Below are 12935 nucleotides of genomic sequence, written 5' to 3' on the forward strand. Positions count from 1 at the left end.
CAGACAACAATATGAACCCACCTTGTGTCATATGAGTATGCTTTCAAATCATCAACCGAGTCATTCCTCAAAAGGCTTATCAGCTATCGTTGGCACAACCGGTCACAATGCTTGCCATGTGATTCTCCGAGGCTCAACTGATGGACCCAACTATTCGGCTCAGCATGTAGAGTCATGTAGCGCACAACTTTCAAAAGCTGGCCTACGACCATCAGCGATGATTGATTGCTCGCATGGTAACTCACAAAAACAACTTGCAAGTTAAGTCGTTGTTGCTGAAGGTAGTTCGACACCGATTGCAATCGGTGTCAAAAAAACCGCTTCACCACCGTCTCAGGAGCCGTTCTCAAACGGTTGCTGACATGCAGCTCGTTCCAGAAGCGGTGGTGAAACGGTGTCCGAATCGGTTTCGGCGAAACTGGTTCCACACCTTCCTGGGCGGTTCAGGTGACGAAACCTTTGAAATCGTCACAGGAACCGGCCGAGGCCAAGGACCATTACCCCCTGGTGTAACTTAACAAAGTCCCTGTCATCTGCCAGACTTCGGTAAGTTAGCCGCTTTACACATATCGGGTTGATTCCCCGCTGCTTCTCGCACGCTTCGAGCGCAGTCTTTTAGAAGGTCAATGATCCCACGGATGACAGTGATATCTGGTCAAAAACTAGATTACTCCTGATATGTACTCACAACACAAGACAAACAAAAGTGGCCTTTGATTCTCACAACGGTTATATGTACCACACAGCGTGTCCAATCTTGAGCAGGGTTTCCGCAAAACTCGAGCAAATTGGCCCATAACTTTGGCAAGCTTTGTGCAATCATAAGCTTAACTAAGCCCCTCTTCCGACGCGTCCACGTCCGCTCTTGAAGTGCATCAAGACTCACGGCAGCTGTTTCATGCAACATTAGGTATGTGTCTCCTTTTACGTCCCCGGCCATACATATAAGTCCCCCCAAGTCACCTTGCTATCAATTTTTTCGCACTCAAACTCGCCCATTTTATCTCGAATAGCTATCAATAAATCCCAGCCAATCAACCAACTCCACCGCTTCATTTTTCGAAAATGTCGATAGCGACCTACATAGCTCCTTACTTGTTTACAGTGCCGTTGGCATTGCAGGCCTTCTGGCGACATCCGTATTACGTGAACAGCAAGGCGGCCAGCGCAGCACGGGCGTTCCTCATGCCAGCGACAATATACTTCGCGTTGACAAGCAATCGTGCTAGACACATCGAGCCTCGCGACACAAACTTTCATGTCAATTTTTCAATCTGTTCCTTCCTCACAGTGCATGTTGTATGTCTCGCCATACAGCTTGGGCTCTCACAGGACCCGCCCCTGCCAGTATCTAGTAAGCATTGGTATCATAATTCTATCTTCCAGAAATATGTTCTTATCCATGCACTTTATTGCAACAAAACCTCTAGATGAGCTCGAACCCAAGGAAAAGATGGGTGAAGATAATTCACAAAAATTGTCAGCAAGTATCGACGTACAATCAGCCCCTTCATGGGGTGAACTTATCAAGTTTACTGTTTGGTTTCTTACTAGGTATGTTACTGGGTTGTCCTAGACATATGCCAATTTCAAAAACTCGAGAAAGTGACTGGAATATGAAAAGTTGAATTTCCTACTTCTGCTTTCAATTAGCCCTCGGTTTGTTGGAACTACTTGGGCTCCTCCAAAATCTGTGTTACCTCCTGCTCCTAAGCTGTCTATGAGAGATTTCTTTACAAAGACTATGAAGAATACTTTGAAGCATCACTTCTTGTTTGTATTATGTTGGTTTGTGGGTGTAATAATTACACAGCATCCGCAGGGATGCTATGGGTTTCTGACCCAAGAATGTAGGTTACCTGAAGGTCGCTTGTTGAAGATTTTAGCTCCATACTTCAATAGCATACCTTTCGTGGTCAGTTTCTTTTTGCCTAATGCGCAATATCTCAAGCTACCTGAACTTCTTCTCAGAAAATGATTTTCTCTTTTACCTTGAAATATCTATGTACAGTTTGCTACGTGGCTTACCATAGAAAATGTGCGCAACGTGGCGACACTTATAGAGCTAGCAGTATACCACTTTGGTCCTCGGATTTTACCGAAGACTCTTGCACCAGGTCCATTCGATAGCTCACTCTACCCACCCATCTATCCCGACCTTTGGGGGCAATGCAGCATAGCTCAGTTTTGGTCCAAAGGTAAATTTGCAAGCCGTCGTCTAGGGTGGACGAGAATATCGGCTGACGAATATCGTGCGGCGATCAAAATAGGCTGGCACGCTGCACTTCGTCGCGATATCATCTTCTGTGTGGGTGCGCCGGTTGCGCGCCTGTTCTCCCCCTTTGGACGAACTCTTAGTGCATTCACAGGCAGCATTAGTGCAATGCTCTTCAGTGCCTTCTTTCATGAATATGGTTAATATCCTTCATACCTCGTAATCATCTATAGTCACATACGTAAGTGGATCGCTCATGGTTTGTCTCTTTCAGTTGTGATATCTTCTGCCCCTGCCCCGGATCCAACCTGGGGTACTGCCAAATTGTGGACATGCAGTTCGGTTGCAATCGGTTTTGAGTATTTGTTTACCATGGTCACGGGCAAGAGAGTGGGTGGAGTTTTAGGCAAGGTATGGACCTACAGTGTGCTATTTATTCTATCACTGCATACCGTCACTAAATGGTAAGCCAGAACGATAGAAATCAAGATAAACGAGGTTTGGAACTGAAATGATTGTTAAACCTTTCTTGTCAGGTTGGAATTTGGTCTTGGGCAAGTAGGGATTCTTCCAGTTTCTCTTTGGACATGGCATAGATATGTTATTCCCTTCGGGCCTTCTCTTCCTGAACCTTGGATAACTCAAACACAAGGAGGCAAGTCAAATATCAAAGTTACCCGTCTTTGAAATCATATCCTACAGCAATTCACTGATACTATCCTGGCCATCCTTTGTTCGTCTTGTGTAGTCTGTTTCTTTCTTGTTCTGTTTGTTTCTATTCATTATTTGGGTTTATGGACCAAATCGTAATGTTCAATTTGTCAAATGTATCTGATCGGCACGGTCAAATCCCACGTTGTATTTGAGGGAGTGGATCGAGACTTTGATTATCTGATGTTAATTTGGGACGGTTTATATGCCGTTCAGCGGTAGGTTGAAGTATGGAGGCGTAGCATTGAATACGGCTGTCACGGATATAGCGGTTGGTATTATCCAAAGGGTCTGAAGTGGTATGGGGTGATATGTTTTTTGCTGGGGTCTCTTATCATTAATCTTTTTCTTGTCAAAGACATCAGATATCATCTTCATCTTTTTCTTCATTCATTCAACTACATTGTGTGTGCTCTAAACGGCTTATTGGAGCTTACATAAGAGCAGTATGATGTTGAGAAAAGTAATCAAGCTTTGTCTGGCAGATCTACACCATGTGCCCTGAGGGGTTTAAAACCTTTTGATTATAAGACACATTTGTAAGAGGGATATCTTCTGGAAAAGGAGAAGTATAATACAGTTGTTCTTAGCTTGAAAATACAAATATTTGCATTCATTGAACAGAACGCAGGAAACTTGATCAAGTATTTATAATAGGTGTAAGCATAGTTTCAAAGAAATTAGGAGGTCAATCGTTTTGCTGACACAAGAAGTGAAACAGAGACAGTTAAGTTTGAGCAATAAATGAGTGATATTTTTCTTTAATCAGAATGGTCAATTGTAAGAAAACCTGAGTTGAAGAGAAGACCCGGTCTTGAATAAAGATAAACTTGCAGAAACCAAAAATAGATACTCCAGCTTCTCCTTTGTTGTACATATACATACCACTCAATCCGATGTGTGTCATCTCGAGATAAGTGATGGTTTTGTTCAGTTTCATTTCCAATTTCAAATGGAAAGTAACAAAGGCTTTGGTGATCACTGAAAAAACAAAGTTCTTCTTGAATAGATGGTTCACAATGTTGCATCACAATAGGCGCGTAGTGTAGAGAACCGGCGTCTGGTGGGTGAACTTGAAGATGGACGGAAGAGTTAGTGATGTGGTGAAAGATGCAGCTAGGCATGTATACGATGAGGAATAGCAGTGGGTTCTCCTAAATGACGCTGTGGATTATACAAAATGGCTGAATTTGAAATTTTCAAGGTTGTATGAATTCAGTAGGTTGTGGAAGATCTTGCCAAGGAATGAGAAGTTATGTGGATTCTGACAAAGGAAGTTGGGCTATGGTGAGACAACTCACTTCTGGACCGCTACCACCATGGCAATGTCAGCAGGTACTGAGAGGCCAAACCAGCAAAGTAATGGTGCCCTAAACTCACAACATCAACACAATGCAAAGAAAGAGGAATGAGATTCAACTTTTAAAGGGACCAGGATGCTGTCAGCCATTTGCATCAAATTTTGCAATGGACAATGTGGTGGCTGGACACTTGAATCCATAGTTTGAGTTATATGGCAATACAGTGAATATGTTGAGTGGAGAGTGCCAAATAATTAGGCATAGAATACACCAGTTGTGTAGCACCTGAGCTGGAGAATTGTCCATTGGGTGCAAAGCTTGAGTCATTCAGAGTTTGATTCTAACAGCTTGCTACTACTAGTTGTTGGCTGCAGTGATTGAACCCCTTTGAAGACTGATGGAATCATTGCATTCAGACTTCAAGCTTCTCTCCAAGAGTCCATTTTCATTATTGATTCAATCCGCCGCTTCCTGATACATCAATCATAATACTTTGTGATCAGAAATCTTAGCAGTACTTTTGTCTAAAGAGAATGATTCTAATCCCATAGGTGATGTGATGGGTTTCACATCGTTTGTGCTGGCAATGTCACCAAAAAACACATGCCAAATGTGAGTAATCTTTGATGTCATCACTTCAAGAACCATGATGGACTTTTTTTTCTTCCCTTGAAAACTTCCCTGTCCAACCAGAAGGAAAGTCTTTCCAAACACAGTGCATACCATCAGTGGAGCCTTTCCAACCCAGAAAACTGGGAAACTCTCATTCTATCAAACTTTTCAAACATAATATTGCAGTGGTCTCTCCAATCCACATATTCATCTATTATTTCCACTGAAATCCCATAAACCAGCTATTTCAATGCACAAGTTGATTTTTATGCAATGAAGTTTGAAGCAATTTAAAAAAGGGAGGGCATATGTATCTTTGGACCCAAAAGATGGCATGTGCTTCAAGTTTTGCACATATATTTACGGGATACAAACTAGAAACCCGGAACAAATCCGGGTTTCCCAATTCGGACTTTTTGGCTGTGTTTGCGCAAACTGGGAAACTGGGAGAACGTGGGAAAGTTCCAAACACAGCCAAAAACAAAAACTGGGAAACTGGGAAAAAAAACCCAGTTTTAACTTTGTATCCCGTAATTGAAAAACATATCTTTGCTCATTCTGAATTTTACTGGAAAAACCATGTGGTGCACCTAAAATATTGGAATGCTCAGTGTCTGAGGAAAACACACAAGAGAAAGAAAGAAATAAAACAAGACAATAGCCCATACCCACCACCACAGAAAGACTGCTGGTATTTCCTGTACATTGTCTTTGAAAGACATCTGGTGAGTTCCCTTGAGTTAAGCGGAAATCTTGTTTGTCTCCACATTGGCATCTTGAGACTTGAAAAGTTGAAACAGATTTTTGGTGTGTTTTCTTGTGAAGTATCTGTTTCTTGAGGCAAATCCTGAGGGTGAGGGGATGGGGAACACTCCGTCTTACAAGTGTCAACTTTGTCTTGTAGTAACTTGTGTGCTTGGATGGCAATTTTGTGCTCCAAACTAAAAGCATCTAAATATCAAAATGTTCCAAGGTACTCGCATGAGTCGAGTCCTTTTGGTCCAAGCATATGCCTACTTCCCACATTATCCATTTTTTAGTTCTGCCTCTTATATACTTATATTCAACGACATCTTATAAAAGTAAGCATGCTTTTATTTTTAACCTTTTTGTTGACTTGCACCCGTTCCAACATGATTTTTTGACTTTTTCCGTATACAGCAAACCTCTGATACTTTTGGAGCTTGCTCATGGCTGCTTTTAGTATGAAGCACATTTCTCATTGCAGCAAGTTTTTATTGTTTGTGGCTCGACTGCGCCTCTAAAGTTATTTATTGGTCTTTTTATTTTTATCTTTACAAAGATCAAGATCTGGATTTTTGTTTTTGTTAAAATATTGTTTTTCGTCTTTTTGACCACCAAAGGTGCCATCATTTGCCCATTCACTGTGTTAAAATTTCACTGCTTTATATATTACTTTTTGTTCGATTGATCACCAAAGGTGCTTCTATTCGCTATCATTTGCCCATTCACTGCGTTAAAATTTCACTGATTTATATATTACTTTTTGTTCAATTGATCACCAAAGGTGCTTCTATTCGCTCATTTGCTGCTGCAATTGATTGGCTATTGATTTTATTTAACTCAAAACTCGAGTACATTTTGGCATCTTTGTTTGGTGTTCCATCCTCACAAACTTATTCTTACCCGGTATTTTTGCCTTTGTTACTTTCGCTGTGCTTTTATTTGTTCCAACTCTGGTTGTTCCTTTTCAGTTGAAGTGGCAATTTACGCGCAAGTAATTCCACGTGGTTGGTACTCAGCTGCCTATAAATAGTCATACTTTTCCTTGATATCCGGAGCATCCATTTCCACCAATATTGCCCCTGTTTCCATCCACTCAACAACCTTACATATCTGAATTTTTAAATACATCATGATTGTAATTTTGCAACTTCAATCAACACTCGGTGTATGTATACCTCATTGTATCAAATCACACATCATTGAATGTCCAATAAATTCCCCACCAGCAACAACAAAATCAAAGCTCATACTTTGAACATATCAGGTCTCTTGAATGTGTATGAATTTGTTAGTTACCTTCACACTAGCATTGTTTGTGCTTCTACCACATTGATATGTGATTTTTAAAATTGGTTCCACTTTAATGGTGTTTGTACAGGTGCATGGTTGATGGAAGACCTACAAAGGAAATTTTGGAATCAGTGAGCGTCTTGACAGACATATCATGATTTGTCTTTGCATACCTCAAAATCACTGAATTTGCCAATGAGGGTTTTATGTAGCAGTGGACAATTTTAGATGAAAAGTATTATGAAGTGTTGATGTATACACTTGGGGAAAATGAGTATGTGAGATGGTTTTGGTTTTTGAACCCTTTTAATTGTGTGCTGTAATGAGCAACTTGAAGTGTTTTTGAAACAATTTCATGGAGACCTGCTAAGGCAACATTGACCTCTTGAGTTGGGCATGTAAGGGGCGTGAAGGGAATTGTGAATCAAATTTGTTCTCTGAATTCTGAACCATTCTATAAAATTCACTTTACAAAACATTATAAGCAACATTTTCATCTTTTTCTACCCCTTTTAGAAGTTGCTGAAAATCATGATACTTTTACTTCATAGTGGTCTGATCTGTCAAACATATCTGAGTCAGCTGATTGCAATTTTGACTGGGTCCAAGAAGTGGAAATCTTAACAAAAACTCCTATTGCCACACTCAGAAGGCAGAAAATGTCAATCATGTCTTAATGTGCGTACAGTGTGATTCTGGACATTTTTGTGGACTTAGACATGGTGCTTTGCAGGATCTGGGGCTTGTGCGGCAGGGAGTTGGTGAATATGATTAATTTTTTTCTGGGGTGGATACATTTTGCTGGGTGTTGTCCTACACAAACTATTAAGATTTGGTAATTAAAAGCGTAACTCGTGGTCAAGAACAATATTAAAAAAATTGGATGCCAAAGGACTTGGGATTACGGACTTAACAGAGCACTCAAACTACACATTAAAAGAGTAGGAAATTGTAGAGCTACTTTGTATAATTTTCACTGAAGTGAACAACAAACCTACCTCCTGTTTGATTTAAATGATTTATACCAGGCTCAATACCAAAGACTTGGAGTGAGAGATCAGGGCTTGGAATTGTAAGTTGAATAATTAAGTTATATAATGCGACTAACGGCATTGTTTCTTAGTTTGTCAGTAAACAGTTTAGAAACTTTTGTATGTTTTGTTGATTCTGATTTGTATGAGCCACATACTATGGAATCATTGAGACATTTAATAGTAGAGGTAGTCGACAAAAGATAAATTTCTTCAAGTAGAGCCTTCTTCACAAATTTGCAAGCCGGATATCATTGCTTCCAAAGCCTTGTTCACTTGGACAATGGTAATCAAGTATAGGATGGAGTTTTCCGTGGGATTATTTGTATATGGCTTGAGTAACTCAGTTCTCTACATTTTGTTGTGACATTTCAAGCTTTGGTTACCTGGTCCTAGGTCTGCCGTGTTGGCATACTTTAATTTTCATTCTGTGCATACATATTTGTTTGTATACAGTGAATGTACAAAAGCAGGTCCTAAATTACAAGAGTCAAGTTCCAGTTGTATGTATATAACATAATAGGATTCAAAAATAATATTGACATGAGCTTCCCTTTTGGAGACAATGTAGGAAGAGGTAGGTCAATCATCTTATCTGACAACTAAATATAAGTAATAGTGAGACAATTTTCCTGTTGCGGGCATGCCCGCATAGTGTCTAGTGTCAAAAAAATGTAGTCCAAAAATGGATTTAGAATGGTGGCCATGACAGTTGTGTCACAATGTGGCAGTGTTCCCAAGAAGGTAAAAACGTCAAGAAAATCTTTGTGTTCCTGGGCATGTGAAGGAGCGGTGCAACCTAGCTCCTACAAACTTCCTTTGAATGTGGAAGATGTTGGAGGTTGCTTTATTTGAAATGACTATTATGTTTTCTTCTACGTTTGTTCTCTCTTTCACATTTGTATTTGATATGTTCACATAACTACATTTCGTATTCACATCATATGTAGTATGTTTTTCTGTTCTTAACTCTCTGTTTTTCTGTTCTTAACTCTCTCACTTACAAAGCTCAGTTGTCTTTATATACCTGTGAGCTCACGCACATAGACTCTACTTCATTTATAAGCTACATTGACTAACTTATAAACTTGTGCATGACTTACAGGAGGATCACCGTCTACCAATCCTTTCATACTAGGAGATCTTGTGAAGTTATTATCTTTCTTTCCTGAAGATATAAGCCGTACTGACTCACGTTGTACTGAACCCAGCTCACATAGCACTTTACTAGACAAAAAGTCTAACCCTTACAAGCTTCTTCACCTGTAGGATCATGTGCTGAGCCGACATTGAGGTGGCAAAGTGCTGAGACAATTTGTTCTCCACAAAGCCAAAAAAGAAACTTTTTGGCTGTGATCTGGCTCCCTGGACTTGTGGAAGAATTACATATTTGAAAGCCTTGGCCAATAGACTTCAGAACTCAGAAGCCTATGTAACACAACCACACTCATGCTGAGTGCCTCACCTCATCCCCCCTTGACCGTCTCTTGAATTCTTCACCTCACCAGCTTGCAACTTACACCTTGATTGCTCCTTTGTGTATCTTCCAGCCATTGTGTATCAAAATCTTCCATTCTGTTGGTTATCCAATAACTCAGTGCATCAGAAGGTTTAGACTAAAAAGTATCCAAAAGCATTGACTGACATTTATTTCCTTCAAAACTGTGCCCTGGAATCATATGGACATGCCAGCAGCGTCTCTGGATACCCATGTGTGTTGGAATATCTTAGCATCATGCCAAGCATACCAAAATGCAAGTCCAATTAAGGAGTCCTCAATACAATTCTATAGTAAGGCCTCTGCAAGAATCCATACTGCCAAGATCTGGTTGTGTACCTTGTTCTTAAAGGGAAGCTTTTGGCTGAAAAAGATGGGGATCTGCAGTGGTCCATTTGAAAAAAGTTGCTGTAATTTGTGGCTCAGAGAAATGCAGTGGCCCAACATCGTGAAGGATCTCATTGTTTTCATTTTACTCTTTGTAGTTTTTCATTTCCTTCTTTTCCATTTATCTAATCTACTTCAACATTTTAGATACATGATGGTAGTAATCAAAGCAGTGATTCAGGTGTGGGTATGGGTGTACCCACCCACTTTCTGAAAGTTGGGCCCCAAGGCGGAGTCTCAGACTGACAGAGTTGTACAGACTGCGGTACAACTCACGTGTCAGTCCAACTTGAACTTTACACCGCGGACCCAACACAAGCTGAGCTAGCCAGAAAACCAAGTGGGCAACCATTGAGTAGATGCAACCCATCCTGGAGATGTTCAAATACATGGTGTTCAAAGCAGAAACCCGCATTTTTTGGTCAAACAACTCCACAAATCAGTTGGTTCTCCCAGCTCTCTGAAAAGGTCCTCAAGACAAATCAAGCAGTCCCTGGTGCCTGAGGTCTTGCTTGCAAATGGGCAGAGGTCAAATTGGTCGGGTATCTCTCTTGCAAGGAAAAAAACCACCAAACCCTGGTCTATGCACTACTCAGGAATCCGTTCCAAAGGAAAAATATTTACATTATGATATGGCACATGAAGCCTTTGAAATTGTTGCAAAACAGTGCCTTCAAGATGAATACAACCTTTGGAAGTCCAACTTGCACAACTTGACCAACTCCAGCAGGCCTGAACTAACCTCTTGGCTTCCAAGAAATCTGTGGTCCAGAACAGCCTTGACATCTATTCACTTGTGGGGTCCACCTCAAATGGTCAGAAAAGTATGTCAATGGACACATCAGACAAAATTCATTTTTATTTCACCAATCAGGATCCCAATTTTCCCAATGAGATCATTGGGAAGTTTTAGTGTGTTTCTTCTCCTTTCAATTTTCCTTTATTGTGATCCATGGAAACTCAATACAATTACTGAGGGCCTGTTCAGACACCGCAAGCAGATACAATGTGGCTAAATTTCACCCCAAAAAAATTACATACAGCTACATTGTATCTTGGTCCAAACTTAACCAGATAGCCTGAATCCAATTGGCATTTGGTTTGAAAAGCTAAGGTCAATACACTGTGTCTGTATCCTTGTAGCACGTTGACGTGCACACACCAAAGACTTTTGATACACTAGAGAACATGCGGGGCTTGACTGTTTCTTAATTTACCTACAGAGATTGAAATTTGCAAAAAGGAGCACTTTCCACCACCCACTTACATAGCTCTGGTCACAATTTTCCACATCTTTCAAGAGAAAAAGATGGATACTGTCACCTAAGCACACTTTCAAGTCATTGTAGATAACCAGGTGGTACAAGCTTGCAGACCACATTTGCTGCAACAGTTGCATGCAAAAGTAATGTTGTTCACAGAGATTCCTATTATCACAAGGCAAGCTCAGTCAAAGGAGATATATAAAGGTTGGAGGTTGGAGGCTTAGTGCGAGATTTAAGCAAGCCAAGACAGGTACAAATAGGCCAAGAAGAAGACGGATTACCAAGTAGTTATCAAAAAATGGCCAGAAAAAAGAGTATAAAAGGAATTATCTGTACAGTGACTTGATGAATTGGGTGAAAGATTGAGCTAAAGGATTGGTTTTGAGGTGGGCAAATTTGTTGGGAGAGTCAGTGTGACATGTTACCTTCTTATAAAGTAAAAAAAAGTATACCAAGGCAGAAACACAACATTTGGAGTCAGGTTTTGCAAAGCTTGCTATCAAGAATTGCAGGTCACACCAAAAAAGGAATTGTGATTGTATAATTAAATGCAAACAATCACAAAACATCAAGAGCAATCAAGATTGGAAAGTGTTAATCTAAATCTGGGGCCGTAAGGCAAGGTGGAAAAGTACATTTTCTTTCCACAAGTTGAGAGTATGGTGCAAGAAAAATCACTATGAGATGATGGTTTGTTATAATGGCTTGTTGGGTTAGGTGGATGGTTGCATTATAGAAGTTTCTTCATTATACAAAGAGGTGATGGGAAAACTGATATTGATCAAGTTGAGTAGAATAACTTACCTCTTTATAGGTCCAAGAAATAAATGTAAGGCTTGGCAAAGACACGAATTTTGAAGTGATGCTTTCAAATTCTGAGAAGAAGACAACTTTGAAAATGATTTTTTACAGGCAACCATCAAAGATAGCAGGTTGCTCGGAGCCTCAAACAAGATGATGAATCGGAACAAGGCAAATTAAGAATAAATAGCTTACCTTTTCAAGAAATTACAAAAACAAAAAAAGAAGAAGAATAGAAATCGAAAGAAAGAAGAAAAACACCAAATGAAAAGCCGCAATAGAATCGGTGATTGAAAAGTACACAGACAATCACAAAACCAACTTGAAAAGCGCAAATCAAACTTGAAAAGTACCAAAACCAACCTGATGTGAGGTGGACCAAAACAGAAGAGGATTGTATGGTACTTACAATATCCGACCCGCTCCGCTCAAAATTGCGGTTGCGGTGCGGCTGCATAGTGGCCGCATTGCCAAAGCTATGGGCACCTCTGTCAAGCGGTTTTTTGGCACCGCCATTGCAGTAGACCCCGGGGAGACCACATAGCGCCTCAGCACCATTCAGTCGGATAGCAGTGGGATATTGATATATAGTGGTATGTATAGTACATATCGGTATTTAAGTATGTATTGGCCTGTATCAGACTTATCACACAAGATATCACGCTAGAACTTTCTAGAAACCCTTTGGAGTTTCCTTTCAAGAGGTTATCAGCTCCCTCAAATTTCAGAAAACACCACTCTCACCGTCTCTCACTGTTGTATCATTACTCATCACTCTTGAAAGATATTGAATCACCCTCAAATACTCAACAATCAACTCTGAAGTCGTGTTTATTTAGATCAACGTTGGGCCAGTGTGCTGCTCTGAGTGAGCAACACACCACAACGTTGAGCAACGGGGAAAAACCCGCAAAGCAACGCAAAGCACCGGGCCAGACCCTTGCCCAGTGTGTTGCTCGATGGGGTGTGAGTTTTCACCCTGTTGTGTTGCCGTTGTGGCACTGTTGTGAGCAACGCAACTCCGCAATGGGGTTTGCCAAACGTCAGACCTGACCCAACACCCAAACAAGATGATAT

The 12935-nt window shown here is 40.5% G+C and overlaps 1 protein-coding gene across 1 annotated transcript; it reads left to right on the forward strand.

The window, feature by feature from the left end:
* Positions 1-1065: 1065 nt before the first annotated feature.
* On the forward strand, positions 1066-3221 carry MELLADRAFT_102177 (uncharacterized protein; the record flags this gene model as incomplete). The annotated part of the gene is made up of 6 exons (XM_007404881.1): positions 1066-1354; positions 1431-1554; positions 1654-1915; positions 2012-2312; positions 2490-2679; positions 3143-3221. The coding sequence occupies 6 exons, from the start codon at positions 1066-1068 to the stop codon at positions 3219-3221; spliced, it is 1245 nt and encodes a 414-aa protein (XP_007404943.1).
* Between the last annotated feature and the right edge of the window lie 9714 nt (positions 3222-12935).

This window comes from Melampsora larici-populina, assembly GCF_000204055.1.
Source record: "Melampsora larici-populina 98AG31 unplaced genomic scaffold MELLAscaffold_3, whole genome shotgun sequence".
Taxonomy (NCBI): domain Eukaryota; kingdom Fungi; phylum Basidiomycota; class Pucciniomycetes; order Pucciniales; family Melampsoraceae; genus Melampsora; species Melampsora laricis-populina.